Below are 21764 nucleotides of genomic sequence, written 5' to 3' on the forward strand. Positions count from 1 at the left end.
TTCTTCAGTGGATATGTGTAAAAGTGCAGCTGCTTAGTGAGACCTCTTGTATGGGATTATTGCACCCCCTTCTCACATCTGTACTGAGTTATTAATCTGAATTTATTATTTTTATTTTTAGTTCCTGCTATGATAACCTCCTATCCAAACACAACTTTGGCAACACAGGGTCAAAAGAAAGAGATGAGTTGCACAGCTCATGGAGAAAAACCCATCATAGTCCGTTGGGAGAAAGAAGACAGAATAATCAATCCTGAAATGTCTCGCTATCTTGTGTCTACAAAGGAAGTGGGTGATGAAGTGATCTCAACTCTACAGGTGATGTATGATACCTGGTATATGCTTGTTAATCATGACTTGGACTAACTCAAATAGTTATGTGTTTCAGATTTTGTACCCTTTACTAACAGCTATACATATCACACTTCCTTACACCTGACCTCAGAAGGTTATGTCCATTGTGATCACCTGAAGATATTTCAGATATATCCTATCAAAGGAGAGGCTAACCTCTCTCTCCCTCTCTCTTAATAAGGCACAGGGATTGTTTAAAGCAGGCTTGGGGGACTTGTGACTTTCCAGATATTTTGGGATTAAAATCCCCATCCTTCATGGTCATTGATTGTGCTGAATGAAGCTGATGGGAATTAGGGGCTAAAACAGATGGGCCAAAAGCGCTGCCTTCAGGCTGTTCTAGGGGCATAGCGTACAGGTGACACAGGCCTCTGGATTGGGTGGAAGCAATGCCATGGTTGGTTAAGGCAGTCCAAACGTGGCTGTAAAAGGAGCACAAAAATGCTCCTTGCCAGTGGTCTGTTGTACACTGCAGTGGTGGCTGGCCTCAGGACTTCAGCATCTGAATGCTGTGGTCCCACATCGAATGGGGAGCAACCAGCACTGGAGTGGCCATAGGCCACTCCAAGCTGCTGGTCTGCTTGACCCCAGGGTCTACCAGCAAGTTCCTTGCCTGCAGATTCCTAACCTCTTATAAAGGGACACAACATGACATGGGAGTTTATCGTACTGGCCCTAAACATGCGCGCGCGGGCACGCACAAAATGGGATGGGGCCAAGAACCCCATTTTATCTCATGCTGGAACACTGCCTTTGCAGCCAGGTGTTCCAGTTGTGTCCCCTTTCCGTCCCAGAGGGTGCCATTTCTGAGAATGCTTTAGAACAGTTCTCAGAAATGGCACCCTCTGGGACGGAATGAGGACGTAACTGGAACACCCAGCGGCAAAGGTGGCATTCCAGCGTGCAATAAAATGGGGTTCTTGGCCCCATCCTATTCTGTGCGTGCCCGTGCATGCACAAGTTTAGAACGCACTGGGCCCGTTTCAGGGCCAGTACGATAAACTCCATGGTCTAGTAATAATCACATGGACATTGTCAAGGAATAAGTACACTATCAGCCCTCTTAAGAGGATGCAGTTGCAGTGTGTGCAAATTCTGTTGTGAGCATAATTAGGAAATGAATGTAAAATAAATCATACTGGTCTTAAAATCAACCTGTGGTATGATCCCACTTGGAAAATTGTGTAGAGTTCTGTCCACAACACCTGAAGGACATCATTCACCAATGAAATCAGAGATGTATAAAATTATTTGTGGTATGATGGCAAGAAATATGAAGCTTTCCTTCCTCTTTCATAGGAGATTATCACATGGAGGCTTTCCATGGTTAAAACGTGGCTACATTGTCTGAAAACTGTAATGGTGTGATTGCCTGTCAAACTTGTTTCCCATGATTAAATCATCGGGGAGGTGTCCTGCTCCTCTCCCATCTTCAAAGTGATCATGCAACAGTCATTTCTCCAATAACATAAGTTCCCGTTATTGGAGAAATGGCTGCTGCGTGAACACTTTGTTGATGGGAGAGGAGCAGGACTCCTCCCTGACAATTTAATCACAGGAAACAAGCACGACTGGTGATCACACCATTGTGGTTTTTGAACGATTTAGCCACATTTTATCAATGGTAAGCCTCCATGTGATAATCTCCATAAAACTACTTTAGGTTATCCATTCACCCTAAACAATGGGAGATTCAGCACAGTTAAAAGGAAGTACTCCTCCATACAGCACATAAACTGGAATTCACTGCTGGCAATTGTGGTTAACAAAACTTCAAAACAGTGAAGCTTTAAAATGGAATTAAATAGATTCATGGAAGATGGGGCCATTAATGACTACTAGTCAAGATGTTTATATAACACCTGCAGTATCAGACAGGGCTCTTTCTTTATATATCAGTTGTCAGGATGTATGAGATGGAGGGATATAGTTGTGTTCATATCCTGCTTGTAGGCTTCCCCTAGGGATGTGGTTGGCCAGTGTGTTAACAGAATGAAGGCTTTCATGGCTGACATCCATAGTTTTTTTGTTTGTTTGTTTGTTTGTTTTTTTGGGGGGGTTGGACTATGTGGCCATGTTCTAGGAGAGCTTATTCCTGATGTTTCACTAGCATCTGTTACTGGCATCTTCAGAGAATGCTGGCATGGAAGAGAGAGGTGTGTGTGTGTGTGTGTGTGTACTGTGTAACCCTGGATAGGGAGGAGTGATTTCCATGTTAATCTGTGAAATTCTGGACCATGCCAACAATTATCAGGTCAGAATGCACAGGGAAGCCATTGAAATCAATAAACATCTGAATAATTTCAGCTGGAAAGAAGAGACCCTTAAAGTGAACAAAGTTTGGCTACCAGTCCTGAAAAATAGCAAAATCAGGACTCAACAAATAAAAATGAGAAACCACCCAGGGTCAGGGGCTTTCCCAGCAGACAATGATCACCAATTAGCAGACACTAATCCTCTTTGCATATCCTCCCACCACAACCATTTCCCATTTAGGCCCTTAGACCTCTTGGCTGTTCGTGTTTCACTGCACATTCATGATCCATTTCCACCATATGTCCATTTGGACAATCATAAACATTTTCACTTTTAGCCTAAGGGGGATGATTCAGCCCAACTAATTGCTTCCCAACTCCTAAAGGCATTTCCTAAGTGGTGCTCCAGTTGTTGTTGGACTGAAAGACCCATAGCCCTAGCAGCACAGTCAGTGATAAGGAATGCTGGGATTTGCAGTGCAGTAACATTTGGAAGACCACTTGATTCCCACAACTACACGTAATGTAGTGTGCTGTAGTTGTTTAAGTGTTAGACTGGGATTCTGGGAAACCAGGGTTTGAATCCCACCCAGTCACAGAAATTCAGGTCAAAAGAAAATCAATGGAAAAGCCCCTCTGAACAGTCTTGCCAAGAAAGCCCTGTGATAGGCTTTAGGGTCACCAGAAGTTGGAAATGACTTGAAGGTACAGAACAACAAATGATGTTAATACAACAGCTTATAAACCACATAGTACATGAAATAAAATACATGTGGTTTATATGTTCAAAAGAACAGACAGCATTAGAAGGTTGTATTTGTCATTCAGGTATGTTACATTTGGTCAAGTACTACTAAACAGAACATCTAGAACTAAGCACCCAGCTTGGAAAAGCAGTCTCCAAAGCGTGCCTGGGACCCAGGATGCAGTTGGGTTGCAATTGCCCAGTGGCATTAGCAGCAAATTACACACAATAATCCCCGGTAGCAACCCAAAAGGCAACTATATTCCGTCGGAGAGCAATCAGTTTTTTTTGTCAGTGTGATAAGGTCCTAAGACATTTCAGTCAATTATATTGATTCTGGGAGAGCAGACATAGCTTTTTTGGCTAGCAAGAGAAGAGCAAATGTTTTCACACAGTTGGCCCAGAAAATGACTTGAAGGCAAACTATATGAAAGAGAGTCTGCTGGTTGCCTGCTTAGGAGTCTGCCTGGGAGTCCTATATAAGCCATTCTGAACTGCATAGTCCAGTGAGTGAAATACTGTCATGGAAATGAAATAAAGTAGTGTTGTTGTTGTTGTTGTTGTTGTTGCATGCCTTCTAATTGTTTCTGATGTATGTGACCCTAAGACAATCCTATCATGGGGTTTTCTTGGCAAGATTTGTCCAGAGGATGTTTAGCCTGGAGAAGAGAAGGTTAAGAGGTGATATGATATCCCTATTTAAATATTTGAAGAGATTTCATATTGAGGAGGGAGCAAGCTTGTTTTCTGCTGCTCCGGAGACTAGGACCCGGAACAATGGATGCCAGCTCCAGGAAAAGAGATTCCACCTCAACATTAGGAGGAACTTCCTGACAGTAAGGGCTGTTCAACAGTGGAACATACTCCCTTGGAGAGTGGTGGAATCTCCCTCCTTGGAGGTCTTTAAACAGAGACTGGATGGCCATCTGTCGGGTATGCTTTGATTGAGATTTCCTACATAGCAGGGGATTGGACTGGATGGTTCTTGTGGTCTCTTCCAACTCTATTTTTCTATGATTCTATGAGTTTGCCATTGCTGTCCTATAAGGCTGAGAGAATGTGACTTGCCCAAGTTCATCAAATGGGTTTTCTTGGTCAATTGGGGATTTTAACCCTAATTTCCAAGAGTTCTAGTCCAATACTCAAACCATTTCAAGGGCTGGCTTTCCTATAGAGAGATAAATAAAAGAAGAGTATTTCCACATTAGTTTCTCCTGGGTTTGACTTAGTTGTTTCACATATCTCCCACCTTTTGTACAAGGAGATCAGAGTGGCATACATCCCACCTCTATACCTAAAAATCCTTTAAAGTTAAGTTGAGTGTTGCAACCTTTTTACACAATACAATTAAAGCACCACAATTCCACTTTAACTGTCATGGCTGCATCCTGTGACATCCTAGGATTTATAGTTTGCTGAGGCATTAGAACTCTCTGGCAGAAAATTCTAAATATCTTTTCCTAAATTGCAAACCCCAGGATTTCATAGAATATAGCCATGGCACTTAAAGTTGACTCATAATTCTACAACTCTGTAGTCTAACAGCATCCTTGATGACAGGACTGAGGTTCCCTGGAGAGATTTATGACTGAGAGAAGATTTGAATCTGGGTCCCTCGGTCATAGTCCAATAACTCTTTCCAGTCCTACGGCTTTGGTTTGGGGCCATGTATTTTCAGCCTTGCTGTGTGTTTATTATGAGTTCAAATTACACCTGTACCTAATGTGATTGCAAAGTAGCTTATGGTCTGTATAAAATCTCTGTGTTAGACTGAATACTGAAATTCATTCTGTTTGAAAAGATGGTTTCACTTCCATGTTTCCTATTGAATATATTTTCTTTTTCAATCTGCAATGTAGATTTTACCAACTGTGCGAGAAGACTCTGGTTTTTTCTCCTGCCATGCCATCAATTCATATGGAGAGGACCGTGGAATAATTCAGCTCACTGTGCAAGGTAGGAAGAGGACAACATAAGGAAAAAAACACAGCTATTGTAGTACAGTAAGTGTATGCCATGCTCAGAAATCTGTTGGGGGGAGGGTTCCTAGTCCCTAAAAAAACCCATAGCTATAACTGACATAAATTAGAACTCTTTTTGAGTTTCAAACACAATCTATCCTATTTCTGTGGGATCTAATAAAACAGAAATACTTAGATAAGTAAGGAATAAGTTATATATAGACTTAAGTTAGTTTAAATCTGCATTAGGCTAAAACAAATGCAATGCATAAAAAATTGTTAGTGTGGGGAAATATAGGCTCTGTTTGTATGTTAGATCACACAGAAAGAAAGCCAAAAGAGCACAGATTTCTTTGGGGGGTCTACATGCCTGCTTTCATATTTAATTAACATGTCATCCCTTATAAATTCAATGTTTGCCCACCACCACAGTAACCATCCTAGACATGCATCACTATCAATGTGGATGGCTTGTGTGTTGCTCAGTACATAGATGCAAAGCCCTATTGATGTGATTTTGAGCAAGTGCTTTTTGGCAACATCCATATGGGTATTCCCTAGATTAGATTAAATCAACTTTTCTTCTTCATTAATAAGAATGTAGTTTAGGATATTTGAGAAGTGTGCCTTAGGCACAATTGCTTGGAAGTAAGCATCATTGAACACAATAGGACTTGCTTCTGAGTAAACATGTATAAGAGTGTGCTGTTAACCTCTGTTCAGTAGCCTCAGGCTTGAAGCAGTGTAAATGAGGTGAAGTAATACAATAGCATTTGATTTGATGTTCTTGCTGCAGAAGAGATAGTGCACCAACATTATATTTAGCAACAAAATATTTCATGTGTAATCCATCAAATGCTCCTGCAAACAAATGCAGTATATATTTTTGCATTCTGAATTCCAGCAGCAAGTATGCCCTCAGGCCAGGAGCCCCCTACCCAATTTCTGAGGGGAACCGTAATCAGGCAGGGGATCAGCAGGTTCTGGAATGGCTGAGGTGATGCCCTGTCAAATGTTGAGCTGCAGCAGAAATCCGCCAACGGGCTCTGCTGGCTCAGCATACCACACACTTGCTCACATGCTTGTATGCCTTGGAGCTTACATATAAGATGCCAGCTCCACTCAGGACTCACAAACAACCTTCCTCCCAACCCCCAGTTTTCTATAGCTGCAGGTTTTCACCAGTTCCTGCTTACCAGAAAGGTGCATCCAATGGCTCAACAAACTGGGCAGATTTACAGTAGAACTGTAGTCCATAACAAAGGTTTTCACAGTAACTGTTGTCCCAGAAGCATGGAGCTGTCTTAGTACTTGTGTGCAGATTTGTAGTATTTTATTCTGGTTAGTCATTAAACTGGAATAACTACTCATTAGAGACTACTACTGATGCTACACTCAGTGCACTATACTCAGTACAGATCAGAATCGTTTCTCATTCTCCTTTTCCTACACCCATACATACACATTTCTACCATTTTAACCGCAAAGATTGTGCATGTGTAAAATGGTGGTTTGGGGAAAATTAGCAACATTAACTGCATTGTAGGCCTTTTAAAAATATATATATATTTGAAAGGGCTGGGATTTTCACTTTTCTCACAAAGAGCAGGAGAGAGGAAGGAGAAAGGGAGAGAGAGAAATAAAATCAGTTTTAAAAGCATTATCTTCTTGAGTCATTCATGTTTACAATATGCAGTTCCCCTTGAAATTTGAATATTAGAGCCTTATTCTACTCTGGAAAGAGCAAGTACTCTTTTGAAATAATAACATGGAGCACTGCTACAATTGGGGGCACAAAGAATCTTAAATAACATTATGTTGTGAAAAAAATACATCTCTTACATTAAATATAAGCTTTTCCTCATGTCCAGAATGTTAGCAGGAGGGGTGAGTAGGTCTAATATTTGGTCAGTAAAAGAAGTGGCCAGTGATTTTATTGTGGATGACCTATTTTTTCAATACTGTTCTAATTGCTGTTGCTAACCTGCTGTTCTCTTCTCTGGACTAAAGCAAACTTTTTCTGTTCATCCAGAACCCCCAGATCCTCCAGAAATTGAAATCCGAGAAGTGAGAGCACGCAGCATTGCCCTCAGATGGACCATGGGATTTGATGGAAACAGTCCGATCACAGGCTATGATATAGAATGCAAGAACAAGTCTGGTAAGATGAAGCTGGTATTATTTATTGGTTTTCTAATTTCTGTTTTTTGTGATTAGATAGGTTGTAATGTTTGTTTAAAAAGGGAGAGGGTCTTACTTTTGCTCACTTTATTTTAGAACATAGTTAAGTATTCTGTTAAAACTTTATGCAAAGTAATTTGCTTCCCCCCCCCCTTTGGTTTTAACTACAAGCAGCCTTTGTGCATCCCAATTTATTATTACAGGCATTTTGTAAGACTGGTGGCACATGTTGTTTACTGTATATACTCGAGTATAGTTCGATATCATTTATAAGTCGAGGGCAGGTTTTGGGGCCCAAATTATGGATTTTGATATGACCCGTGGATAAATCGAGGGTAAAACATAGGGGCATATATCAAATGATCCAAAGGCTGAAACAAAGGAAATCGATGCCAAATAACTTACAAAATTCCAATTGTCAAAACTGTTTGTGCTCACACTAAAAACTTGATGGATGAGAAAATATAAGGGGGTCAGTGCTGCCATGACAGATTCCACTCTTGGCTTTCACCTGGGGATGGTTCCTTTCTTTTATAAATGTTAAAGTACTATACTTACATTGACCCGTGGAGAAGTCAATTTAGGTTTTTTTGGGACAATTTTTTGACTAAAATTTCTAGACTTACACATGAGTATCAATACACAGTATTTTCTTATACTTATCCTATACCCTTCTATTTTCAAGCTGGACAGTGGTGTAGCTAAATTACTGACTGGTTAACCAAATATATGTGAGAATAATATGTAACAAAACAAAACCCTTTTAAGCAAGGTTTTTTAGGAAATGTATTGGGTGCTGCATGATGGAGTGAGTTCCTGTCACTAGTCCCAGCTTCTGCCAACCTAGCAGTTTGAAAGTATGAAAATGCAAGTAGGTTAATAGGTACCACTTCTTAGTGGGAAGGTAACAGCCTTTGGTGGAGTCATGCTGGCTACATAACCACCAGAGCAGTCCTCAAACAACGCTGGCTCTACGGCTTAGAAACAGAGATGAGCACTGCCCCCTACAATCAGTTACGACTGGACCTTCATGTCAAGGAACTACCTTTACTTTTTAAAGAATGTACTAATCTTTCTCATACCAATTAGATTACTTGTCTGTGTAGTTCAATATCAGTCATTCTGATTAGTGTTACCCCAAGGTCTAGCCTCCCCATACCCCCCTCTTTTTAATATCAAGGTGATATTAAAAAGGCTGTTTAGAGCACATAGCTGTGAGGCTGCCTCAGTGCAGGGAAACAGGTTTATCATATAAGGAGATTTGGGAGGCTCAGCATGAGATAGCTCAAGACCGTGTAACCAAGGATAAATTGATCAAGAACAGAGTCTGCATAATCACTTCACCAATAAGAGTGATGGTGATTGATAGATCTTGTGCTTGCAAGTGAACAGAAATCCAAGTACACCTTCTTCTGGGAGTGATACTCATTTGTCCAAGAGCATTTGCACTGATTGTCCTTGGCCAGGTTCTCCATGGTAGGGGTTTCTTTCAACAGAGCATAAAGAGACATAGTACTGTTATAGTAGCAGAGATGGCCTTCCCTGTTATTGAACTTTTCCCTCAAAAGATTGGTTTTAGAATTTTTAAAAATCATTTTTCAAAATATTGTTTGCCCTCAAATCTTCTCAAATGCTCTCTAGGGAGCATATTTGCCACATTCCCCCCAAAACCATTTTAGGCCCAAGAGATGCTTTTTTCTAAAGTGACTGAAATGATTTTCTGCTGCTTCCTCTCATGTACCTAAAATGACTCAAGGGAAGGAAGATGGACATAGTGCAAATACCCCATGCCCCCAGATGATATTTGGGAGTTCACTCATGCCAACATCAATGGCAATCCATCTCCAGTGCTGAGCTTATGAAGATTAGCTACCTTGAGGTCCAGTGCAAGTCTACTTTCCATAAACTGATCAATTATCATTGTATGTGCTGAGCATACAACACACAGCTTTGTCATGATAGGGGAACAGCACAAATTAAGTCATTGATTTAACCTTTGTTTTTCTGTATAAATTTATTTGCTTGCTGAATACACAACAGATGCAAAACATTCATTTCTTAAAAGCTGGAGTGGTGTACCAAGTTAAGAGGGACAAGTTAAAAACTTGTTTCACCTATAAACTCTCTTTGTGGCTTCAAGCAACCTTTCTCTTTTCTTCAACAATGGAATATGCAATGGAAAGCATTTGCTAATTAATAAATGACATTTATCCTAAGCATTATTAAGATAATATATGTGAAATTCTGGAACAATCAAGACTCTGTGCTAATAAATGTAATTACATCTAAGAGCAGCAGAATGGTAGTGGAAATAGTAATATTAGGAATAGGAACAGCAGCACTGTTAACAGTGTAAAGAATTCAGTTTCAAAAATGTGATTTGAAATAGGACCACCAGATGGCACAGCATACAAAGTAAATAGGTGATTGTCGCCTACTTTCAGATGGCACAGACACAGATGCACATGCACACCGGCTGTTTAAAAGTATACTTGTGAAAGCTTTTCCTACACAAAAGTATGAAATTAAAAAGAAGAAGGGGGAAAATTACCATGTTTATTCATGTTGTATGGATTTTTCCAATCTGTTCTTAGTGAATGTGTCAGGTTTATGACATCAAAGTAGTAAATACAGCAAGCCGCCAAATCTTTCAAAATGGTATATAAGAGGGTTTGAGATGCAAATCAATGAAATGAGAATGTTATTTTGGATGGAATAGGTTTTTTCAGACCTGTTTCAAGTCTTATTCAAGATTTACGCACGCACGCGTGCGCACACACACACACTCAATATTTCAGAGTAAATGACATATTTATAAAAGGAATATGCTGCAATCTTAATAAGACCGTACCACTTCATACTGCAGGTGTTACTTAAATGTTGGAATATGTCCAAAAGCCCTACATCTGTCATATAGCACATAATGTTAACAGTAAAATACAAATCTTTACCTTTATATGCTAGTTTGTTCATTTTTTAAGCAGAGGGTTGCTGATATGATGCAACATTAAACATAGTGATCCTTCATTTGAAATTTTAAATGATAAAAGTCTTACAAAGGCTTTCTGAATATTTAAATATGGTGACATATAGAGGCTCCTTTATTTAATGAGAATAAAGGTTACCTGTCTTTCATTTTAAAAAAAAATCACTGTAGTGGCTTTCTTTGATAGGCCTGCATCGTACATATTTTGCTTCATTTAGTCAAAATTTTCACTTTGTAAACTTCAAATTGAGTATGATAAAGTCCTTTCCACAAGGGAAATTATTGCAGCATGCTCTGTCCCAGGGGTCTTTGTCAAAGCTGAGGCTCATATAGCTCTGAAGGTAATGATACAGTTGTTCTGATCACAGCTAGAACATGTTACATTTTTGAACAGTATCTTCCAGAATCTTCCATGTAGTCTCTCCTACACAAAAACAAAAACAAAACAAAACAAAAACCCTATGGATATATGTTAAGGAACATAGAGGAACATGACATGGACCAAAACCAGATGGAGTTTAGCCATCAGAACTCTAATTATTACATGATTTTCATTTGATTAGCTGGAACAGATATACAGTGGTTAGCATTTAAACCAGGGATGAAGAATATGTACTCCCCAATCTGTAATTCCCATCAGCCCTAGAAGGAATAGCCAGTGAAGAGGGATGACTCAATCCAGGCCAGTTCAGTTCAATTTATTTCAATCATAAACAAGCACATAGAGGAATGATGAGAGTTACAGTCTAGCAATATCTGGAAGGCCATACATTTCTAATCCTTGACACAAACAGCAACCAGATAAACCCAAAGAGACAAGATAGTCATTAAAACATAAAACACATTTGCATTTTTAGGCAAAACTACAGGTTAAGTCTCCTTTTTCTGGAATTCTGAAATCCAAAATACTCAAAAATCCAAAACTGCCCACATGGGTGGCTGAGATAGTGACACCTTTGCTTTTTGACATTTCAGTGTACACAAATTTTGTTTCATGCACAAAATTATGTAAAAAATACTATGCATGAATTTACCTTCAGGCTATGTGTATGAAGTGTATATGAAAGATATACACCCACCTCCAAGATATCTTATTGGTATATGCAAATATTCCCAAATTCAAAGCACGTCTGGCCCTAAGCATTTCAGATAAGGAAGATTCAACCTGTATATCCATTATGATTGTGCTGAAACAGTGTGTTCACATCTGGAGCATGTGCAGGAGAGGTGAACAACCTGATGACTTCCTGATATTTTGGACTGCAGCTTCCATTTTCAGCATAGGCAGTAGTCTGAGCTAATGGAAGTTGTAGCCCAAAACCTCTATAGGACAACAGGTTGCCAGGGCAGTATTATATTTGAAGACTATCAGCAGCTGAACCTTTTGCTTTGACATGTGCTTGCTGACATAGCAGAAGTATAGTTTTTTTTACTCAGAATTCTATTTTTGCTGGAATTCAGCAAATCTCTTTTTAGGAGAAGAATTACTAATTTGTGAAGCAACCATTTCATTAAGAGTTCTTTTTAATCAGACCTGGTAGATCCTACAGTCAAGAGGTTTTGCTTTTTTGTTTTTTTCATCCTAGTAAATGTGAGAAACTTAACTTCCATAAGTTTATTCCACACTTTCCAAGGTTTGTCCTATTTAAAATCTCATTTCTTGAATTTTGAAACAGTATTTTTATTTTATTTTATAGCAGTTAATTTCTAAATCTCACTTCCATCATAAAGCGAATCATCCAGAGACTGTTGTTGTTGTTGTTGTATTGCCTTCTCCTGAGGCTGAGAGCATGAGACTTGCCAAGGTCACCCAGTGAGTTTCATGGCCAAATGGGGAAATGAACCCTGATCTCCAGAGTCGTAGCCCAACACTCAAACTACTACACCATATTGGCTCTATACAATTTAATACTGGAAAGACTGGAATTATTCCCATCTTGATTCCTACTTAATTAGTTTACATAGAAGCATTTTTCAGAGGTAATGTCTCTTCAAAGCTTTCCTGTGTTTTTCCAGCTTACCGCACCTGCAAGTGGGCTAAAAGTTTTTACATAAATTTTTATCCTGACTTGCTTGAACTAATTAGTTCTAATTATGGCACAGTCCACCCTGATTTCTAAGGGCTGATAAGGATGTTAGTTAGTTCTGCATCTTCAAGCACATTTGCACATTGGCCATGACAACACATGACCATAACTGTGTTAACTGTGTTAACTATTAAGAAAACATTCTTAATCTGCTCATCCCTCTCAATACATCTCCCACATCTTCTTCACAATCCTTGCCATTCCTCTGTTTGGCATCATTACAAATGCCACCCACCTTCTCCTCCAGAATAACCTGTGGATCTTTTTTTGAAAAAAGTCCCTCAGACTGACAACAAATCTCTATCCATGATTTTCTCCTCAGTTTCCAAGCTGACTCGTCGTTGTTGTTCCATTCTTGGATTATTTAATTCCTCCATTTCCACATCTGAGAATTCAATTTCCCTATCCTCAGTCTCCTCCTCCAACCCAAATTTCAGTCTAAATCTCATTGCATAATTCTCAAAGTCATTGCTTATCCATTTAAGTTTCTGCAATATCTGTTGCCATATTGCTGAATAAGAATCATGTCCAAGGACTGTATTTTTGTCCTTGTTCTATTACACCAGATTTTGGCATACAAAGAATTAATCTTTCTCTCTACAGCAACTCTTCTGATATAACAATACAGCCCAGTGATTAAGCTTTCATGTTACTCAGGCTGTTTTCAATGAAGAAACTCTTCAAGCCAAAACAATTCCGTTTTCTCAAAATAAACCAGTCTCACTTTTTAAATCCATTTTTACTGACAAAGTATTTTAAGAAACTATTAATATTCCACCTTTATGAGCTTATAGGCCCTCTGTATTCATGGATCCTGTATCCATGGATTCAACTGTCCATAGCTTGGAAATGTAAACATAAAAAAATTCCCAGATGCAAATTATTATTATTATTATTATTATTATTATTATGCTTTATTTTTGTAGCACTGAAGATTTACACATCGCTGTACATACAAATCTTGATTTCATATAAGGGACACCGGTTTACTATACCATTTAACATAATGAAGACTTGAACAGCCACAGATTTTGGTATCCATGAAGTGTCCTGTCACCAAAACCCAGTGGATACCAAGTTTCTTCATAATTCCATGTTACTATGTCCTTTATCCACAAATAATTTTATTTTTATTTTATTCCTATATTTATTACAGTTTCTAACTTTAGTCAGTAGCCTTAAAACTTCTTAGCTGTAATCCTCATGATCTCATCCATTAATATGAAAGTCAGACTACTCAACCGGGCATTGATGACAACCACTGGATTGAAGATTGATCTTCATCCCATAAATCCCATTAATAGTACAAAGATAGTTAATGAATGTATGGTTGCCATCAGATATTAGCAGATAGAATTTGTCTCACAGCCCCTCTACCTACTTTGGTTTCAGTCACCTGCCACAATCCCCATGAGCCTAACAAGGTTTTTGGTTTTTTGTAGGTGATCTCCTTGTCCCCCGCTCACCCTGTCTTGTCTAGCAGAGATAAATCACCAGTTGGAGCTTCTCTCCAGACTGGTGATAGTGCTGTTGCCACTCTTTTTCTCATGGGGTCTCATGAAAGAGAGGTTAGTTGGCCATTTCCATACCTGGAAGTCCATTTACGTATTATTTCTGATCTAAAGAAATGCACTAGCTTGTATGAGAGAAAGTGCTACGTGCTTGAGAGATTTTGCTTATATTTTCATAATGATCCAAATTTGGAAATCTTAGTATTTTAGGATTTCCAAATGTGAGTCGCTCGACTCTGTAATCATTTTCTGAATTGTACTCATAATTTGGAGACATGTCTATATTTCTGCTCATATAATGTGTCATTGCAAGGCCAGAAAAAGCAGAATGGCACCTACTGACTCTTCCTATGGGCCTATACATAATGATTAAAAGCTCTGATTGAACACTTTGTGGAAATAATTGAATGGCGCACTGGTCTGTGCATGTCATTTCTATTCTCAAAAACATCTGTAGGTAGGTTTCTGAGTTCTACTATTTGTTGTTGTTGTTGTTGTTGTTGTTGTTGTGTGCCTTCAAGTCATTTCTGATTTACGCTAACCCTAAGGCCTGTCATGGGTTTTCTTGACAAGATTTGTTCAGAGCAGGTTTGTCATTGCATTTCCCTGAGGCTGACAGCATATGACTTGCCAAAGGTTACCCAGTGGGTTTCATGACCACACTGGGAATCAAACCCTGATCTCCAGAGTTTTAATCCAACACGCAAACCACTATGCCATGCTGGCTCTATACCATCTTTCTTTGTCAGATTACAAGCTAGCCAACTGCTAACTTTACAAAAACATATCTGCATACACATGCTCAGTAACACATGCATACATATGCAAATCAATATTGTAGAAGAAATGAACAGATAAATACTCATGGGGTGTTTTTAACCAGAAACCCAGGAGACCTGCTGCTACTTGCGGTAAGGCCCTTTCGTATAATTTGTAGGCTAGATATTCATGCAGAACAAATCTATCACATCTATAATACATCTTGGATCAAAGTGACTGACATCTTAATTAATCCTGATTAACAACAATCAAGGGCTGAAACAGGCATGATGAAGGGCCACTGACCCACTGTCAGAGCTCAAATGGGAGCTAAAGCCATCAATTTGTCTCAGCTGACTAGGCAGGACCAGCACCACAGAATTCAAAACAGTTCCACTTTCTTCTGCATTAGTCAAGCTGCATTTGGAGTGCCTTATCCAGTTTTAATGAGACTAACAAATCAAAGGGTGCCTTGGGAGGAGCAGCGAAGAAGTTGAGGGTTCTAGAAACCAAATCAGAACAGTGGAAAGAGCTGTGTATGTTTAGTCTGAAGACAATAAAATTAAGGAGAGACATTACAGCATCTTCCTAATATCTAAAAAGCTGTTATACAAAAAATAGAGTAGATAACACTTCATTACATTTAAAATCTGACAACGATATTCTGCCCTTGCCCCTGGATGTCTGATGGTTTGATAAGCTATTGATGCTATATTTATTCTATGAATTTTATAAGATTGTTGTATGTATTCTGATTTTAATAGCCTGTAACCCTGCTTCGTTCCATCGGGAGAGGTGGGGAAACACAAATAAAATTTTATTATTATTTATTATAAAAGGTAGAAACTTCAGAGATATATATTTTTCAGAACAGTAGGGCTGTCCTAATGCTATGTTTGCCACTGGAACATACTGCTTTTCTTTCATTGAAACTGTGTAAGCACTGATTGGATATTTGTCTGTTCAGGGATGATGTAGCATCATCCCACATTACAGAGCCTGAATTGATCTGGATTACATGATCCAAAATATCCCTTTCATAGAATGTCAGATCCTATACCTCCAGCTGACCCTCCTTAACAAGATAATGGTTGTCTCCATCTTGGATTCTCGGTAAAAAATGAAGCTTGAATGACTTTGGTGTGGGTGTGGGAACGAGGGATAGTTATGGATCCCTTGTCCTGGTTCTTGACAAAGCAGCTAAAATGAATTTAGGGTTATTTTGCTAGAAGGTAGATGAAATATGTAGACACTGTGCTATAAAATCCAACCATTATGGGACAGAAACCCAACAAAAGATTAAAACCAACACCTATTGGCCACCAACTGGAAGTAAAGATGTGAGACATATTAGGAGATATAGCCTTTGACAGGCTTCAAAGAAGCACTAACTTCAGCAGTGAACACTGCATCTTTCTTTCTTTCTTCATCTTGTTTCCTTTCTCCCTTCTGTACGTCTCTTCTTCCATGCTTTCGTGTGAGCATATAGTGAGCATCATCTTGCACCTCTCAGAGCTGAACACTGCTACCTCAACAGCATCAGTCTGAGAAGTTATTTTGCTGAAAGGACACAAAGAAAAAGGAGATTGAGCAGGTGTTGCCCCTCTGTTGAGACAGACTTTTCAGCAGCATCATTGCATGGTTCTCCTGGATAGAGGCCAGGTGGCTATTTAGTATGTAGCATGTACATTTCTATATCACTTATTAGCGAACTCAGCACTCTCTAAATGGTTTATAATCTGTAAGCTAATTGCCCCCAACAAGCTGAGTACTGATTTTACTGACCAATGAAAGGATGGAAGGCTAAGTCAACCTTAGAAGCCCTAGGATCGAACTCCTAAACTTGTGGCTGCAGTACCGGCATTTAATCACTGTGCCACTCCCATTTATCAGGGATGTCTTAGCATTGGATTCATGCATGGGCTAGAGATCGGACTAGACGACCCCAGGGGGACTCTTCCAGTTCTACAATGGTATGATTTTATCATTACTCACTGTCAGCTTCTCCCCACACCTCAATTATCTTCAGGTAGTCTCTGCTCCAGAAGCAGCCATCACCAGCTGCTTCAGATAGCCTTTCAGATAGCCCTTCCATAAATATCTTCAGAAATTCAATAACATCCCAGATGAATTGGAGTGCCAGGCCAGATCCATCTTGAAGGTCAAGGATTTCTTCCCATCCACCTATGTAAACCAAAACCATGAATTTCCATTTATGATTTTTCCTGAGGCCTCTGTATAGTCTCTGTGTATCATTACACAAAATAGTATCTGGATTTTGTTGTCACTGAAGGCTGTCTTTTTCCTGTGAGAATCTGCCTTCCATGTTGTTTTTAAGTAAAGTGAAAAGGTTAAGGGAAAAATGATGCCTGCATTTTTTAAATCAGTGATGTCAGTCTTGGAAATGTGTTATTTGTTGTATTGCTTTTTGAAAAACAGATTTTAAAAAAAAAAGAGAGAGAGAGAAATTGTTTATCTTTTCCACACCTTTAATAGACTCCTGGGATTCTGTCCAAAGAACCAAAGATGTTTCTCCACAACTGAACCAGGCTACTATTATTGACCTTCATGCTTCCTCTACCTACAATATCCGCATGTATGCAAAAAATCGCATTGGCAAGAGTGAGGCTAGCAATGAACTCACCATTACCACAGATGAAGCAGGTATGTTCTAGATTACCTACAGTCCAGCCTAATGTTAAATTTTATTCACTGTTGGTTTTCTGCACCATTGGTATTTTTGCCCAAAATGGTACTATACTATCTGATTTCAAAGAAGTTTTACATTACAAGTCACTGCAATTAGTGATATTAGTATATCAAAGGTCATTAAATTATTTGATTTAAAAAGCTATTCAGTCCAAAGATAAAAAGACACAAATAAATGAAATCATGTAAACACTTGATGCATCACTAGTCTGTCTTGTGATGTATTTTGTGTCCTGCACAATTTTCTGCTTGCGTCCTTACTGTCCTATTTATTCCAGGATCAGTTTCTTGCAGCTAGCAACTTGACTAACATGTTTTTTGCATGCATTCTATTTTCCCCCTCTTTCAATCCTACCTATATGCTAAGTGAAACTGCAGTCATTTCTTTGCTCCTGATATGTATACTCAGTGGTATGGAATATTTATCCAGTCAGAAAATTAAACCACAAATTGCCTAGATGTGTGCATTCTTCTAAATACAAGACTTGCATTTTGATTTAGGCAGAAAGTGAAATTGAGTGGAACAGGAGAACAAGTATTATATGGGTGGAACCACACAACATGGAGGAGATATATAAAAGGACTATGTGGTGGGTAGCCAAAGATACAATCCTCACTGGTATTTGCTTATTTTTTGCATTGCTATATCACCCAGACTAGGAGCCAAATAGATATCAAAACATCATAGTATTCAATACCAATAAATTAAAGTACTTTACCAATAAATTAAACTAACTGGCAGGGAGTTTTACATTGGCGTGATGCGATCACTCCTAGATGTATCTGTAATCAGTCTGGCTGCCTTATTCTGAACCAGTTGGAGTTTCCAGTTCTGGTACAAAGTTAGCCTAATATAGGCGGGCTACACACTGCCAGAAAGAGGTGCCTCCCCAGCACCTCTCTTTGCTCCGCAGGAGCACCGCAGCAACCAAAATGTGTGGCGCTCCTGCGGAGCAAAAAAAGGAGCACCTAGAAGCGGCTCCTCTTTGCGGCGTGGCTGCGACGCTGAAAAGTGCAAGAGATGTCGCTATGACATCGCAGCTGCGCTGCCCTGTCTGGAAGTGTCGCAGCTGCAACATCATCATTACGCGCCCCGTGTGGTGGGCAAGGGCTGCCGGGCGTATGGGTGCTCCACCCACCAGGCAACCCTCGCACGTGATGAGGGCGCTGCAAAGGCCCATCTGTTTCAGGCCATAGAGTGCTTTGAAGAAGTCCAGGCTTGAGGTTACCAGTGCATGCACTACCATCTTCAGGTTCTCCAGTTCTAGGAAGGGGAGCAGTTGGCATATCAACCAAAGCTGATAACAGGAACTCTGACCATCACATCTATCTGTGCTGACATTTGGAGGGAAAGATCCAGAAGCACTCCGAACCTGTGAACACAGTATTTCAGAGGGAGTGAAATCCCATCAAGAACTGGTTGACACACCTCTGGCCCCAGATTAGGATCCTTGATAATAAGCACCTCAATCTTGTCTGGATTCAGTTTCAATTTGTTTTTCTTCATCCGTGCCATTACCTCTTCCAAACATTCATTCAGAGGAGGCAAACTAATGCATAGGCTGGTTCTGCTATCACTCATGATCACACGGACATACTCAGTGCTCTAAAAATTATTTTTCTTCATCGACCAGTAGTATTTTTCACTGGCAGGTTTTTGTTTAACTGAAAATTAACATGCCAGCATAATCAACTGACCTTAATTTGCAGATTAGCTTCCCCATTAATAATGTGCAACCTGAACGTCACGTTATATTCTCTGCTGTGTGCCCTAGTTTTGAAACAAATGACTCTTTCTTTTGCTCTCATTATAAAGCTGTCCATTCTGAGAGAAAGGTCAATTATATGGAGACACTATCAAAAGCTGCAGATTTATTTGGGGTGAAACCAGAGAAGAGAAAGCCAAGGCTTCAACAAAGCCTGTGTGTGTGTGTGTGTGTGTCTGTCTGTCTGTCTGTCTGTCTGTCTGTCTGTCTGTCTGTCTGCATGCGCACATGTGCATGCCTTGATATCAGCTGAGAACACATGCAAGAAGCATGGAAGTACTACCATTTGTCACTGTTTATTTTAGTTCATTGCTTTTACCTCAGGCATGTTAAATGAGTATGGATTCCCAAACATCTAAGAGAAGCCTGAGGGTAGAGAATATAATGAAGGCTTTACAAAAACAACAACATTAAATATTAAACAGAAAGGAGGGGGAGGGAGGCCACATTGCTGAAGGTGTGCATTGCGTGTCATACACTACTGTGCTTCAGGCTGTCAGCATCTTTTATTTCTAGGTTCCTGCAGGGAAAGAAGAATTATGGTTTGTAGACTGCCCTTTCATTAGCTTTTCTTAGCATTTCTTACCTCTTTTCCTTCAGGATGTTTAACAGCAAAAGCTCTTCGTAGCAAGCCATGGAAACTTCAGTGTTTCAGAAAGCAGAGTAAATGTTTCCTTTAAATATAATGCAAGAAGTATAAACCACGGCAAGGGAAAATGAATATTTATATTTTATTGGCATTAAATGTTTTCATTTTCCCCCCAGTAAGGCTATTCACTGTCTGAGAACTGTTAACACCTTTAATTTCCCTTGTTTGATGACTCTCATGGCTGATGTGGACACTTTGTCTTGGAAGCCTAAAATAGGTTAGCTTTGGGTCATTTATTGAAGGAGGGTATTTCAATTCACTTTGAGCCTTTGCAGCTACCTGTGCCCATACCAAAAACCTCTCAAGTGGATTCTGACCATCAAGAGATAGGGTATGGTAAATTTTCCTTCTGAAACTTCCTGTAAATTAACATATTTTACAATCCTAGCCTGATTTAAGGGAATTGCATTGGGCCAGCAGCCCCACTCACATTACCAACAGGGAAGTCTGACACTACAGGGTGGGTTTTTAAGATGGGGGAAATGATGCAAAACATTATTTCCATGAATTCTGTAGCTTGGTTTCCAAACTTCTGTTTCTCTATATTCTGTTGTTTTTCCATTTCTTACTACAGCAGACCCATCACATTGGTGGGCTGGCAATCCATAGATTTGACTACCCATGGATTACCACACCCATTATTATGTATTGATGCATCTGTGCACATGTTGCTGCCATTGAATGATATGGGACATAGCAGTCTGCATTTTTTGCCATCTATGGGGGGAAGGGGGGCAGATCCAAACTTCTGTGGATGGGACAGGTACATTGTAGTATTGATCATTCTGCTTTTATCCACCCAGTTTTAAATTAAAATTGAAACACTATACCCTATAATTCAGACTAAGCACACTGAATTCAGATGTATGAGCCATTTCTGTAAAATTTTGGATTTTGATTTCATGGAAAAGGTCCAAATGAGATAGCTGAGCTTCATGAAGAAAGGAAATATAACAGTTATACAATATTTCACATTTTGCATAATATGTTCATGGACATGGAGTTTGGCTATTCATATAGCTATAGTGAAATCAAACACTTTCTTGTTGAATTCCTATAAAATAAAGTAATAGAACATGAGATCTGATTGCATACTGGTTAAAAACTGATAGGCAGTTAGCTTTAGGGATGTAGTTAAAAGGAGCAGGGAATGAGGGCATTGTCCCCCAGGAAGAATGATTCCCCCCAGTGTAATTTTTCTTCAGTCCTCAATTTTCTAGCATGTCACAGAGTGAAACATTGGAAATCATTCACACCTAGAAATCTTCTATTTGCTATGTTTACATTGCCTTAGTCACTTTGCCTACCTCTTTTCTTTTGATGTTTAAACTGTATTTCTGAATATTGCAATGCTAGAAATTTGACTTTAATCCTAATCCCTGGCAACTGCTCCTTTCCAGCTCTCCCTTTCTTTCTGAACTAATGTGTACAGGTCCTTCCAATAATTCAAAAAGGTTACACTAACTCTGAGGGCAGCTTTCTGATGGTAGGGGAATGCAGTGAGAAGCCTTTTCTATTTAAGTAAGCTCCTTGTATGATTTAGAAGCCTTGAAGAGCAGGATCAAAAACATGTACCCTATACTTCAGACTCAACAGAGAGTCTGTTGAGAGCATACTCAACATAAAAGGCTTCTCAGATGCAGGAAGAGTAGTCCTATGAACCTGTCCCCACTTCCCCAGTCATGCTATGATGATCATGGTGGAACAATGCCCAAATAAGACTAATGGTTTCTCTTTTTGTTGCTTCGTGTGCCTTCATCCTGGCAACAGCATTTTTCTTTATACCAGTTTTTAGAATTTC

The 21764-nt window shown here is 39.4% G+C and overlaps 1 protein-coding gene across 4 annotated transcripts in view; it reads left to right on the plus strand.

The window, feature by feature from the left end:
• DSCAM (DS cell adhesion molecule) overlaps positions 1-21764 on the plus strand; it is a 486147-nt gene that overhangs the window by 353048 nt on the left and 111335 nt on the right. For all 4 annotated transcript variants that reach the window (XM_089511983.1, XM_089511984.1, XM_089511982.1 and 1 more), the window contains exons 12-15: positions 122-318; positions 5214-5310; positions 7348-7476; positions 17336-17503. In XM_089511983.1, the coding sequence (XP_089368109.1) occupies positions 122-318; positions 5214-5310; positions 7348-7476; positions 17336-17503 (591 nt within the window). The remainder of the gene's footprint in view (positions 1-121; positions 319-5213; positions 5311-7347; positions 7477-17335; positions 17504-21764) is intronic.

This window comes from Sceloporus occidentalis, unplaced genomic scaffold, assembly GCF_023333645.1.
Source record: "Sceloporus occidentalis isolate IW3139 unplaced genomic scaffold, rSceOcc1.0.p SCAF_2, whole genome shotgun sequence".
Lineage (NCBI taxonomy): Eukaryota > Metazoa > Chordata > Lepidosauria > Squamata > Phrynosomatidae > Sceloporus > Sceloporus occidentalis.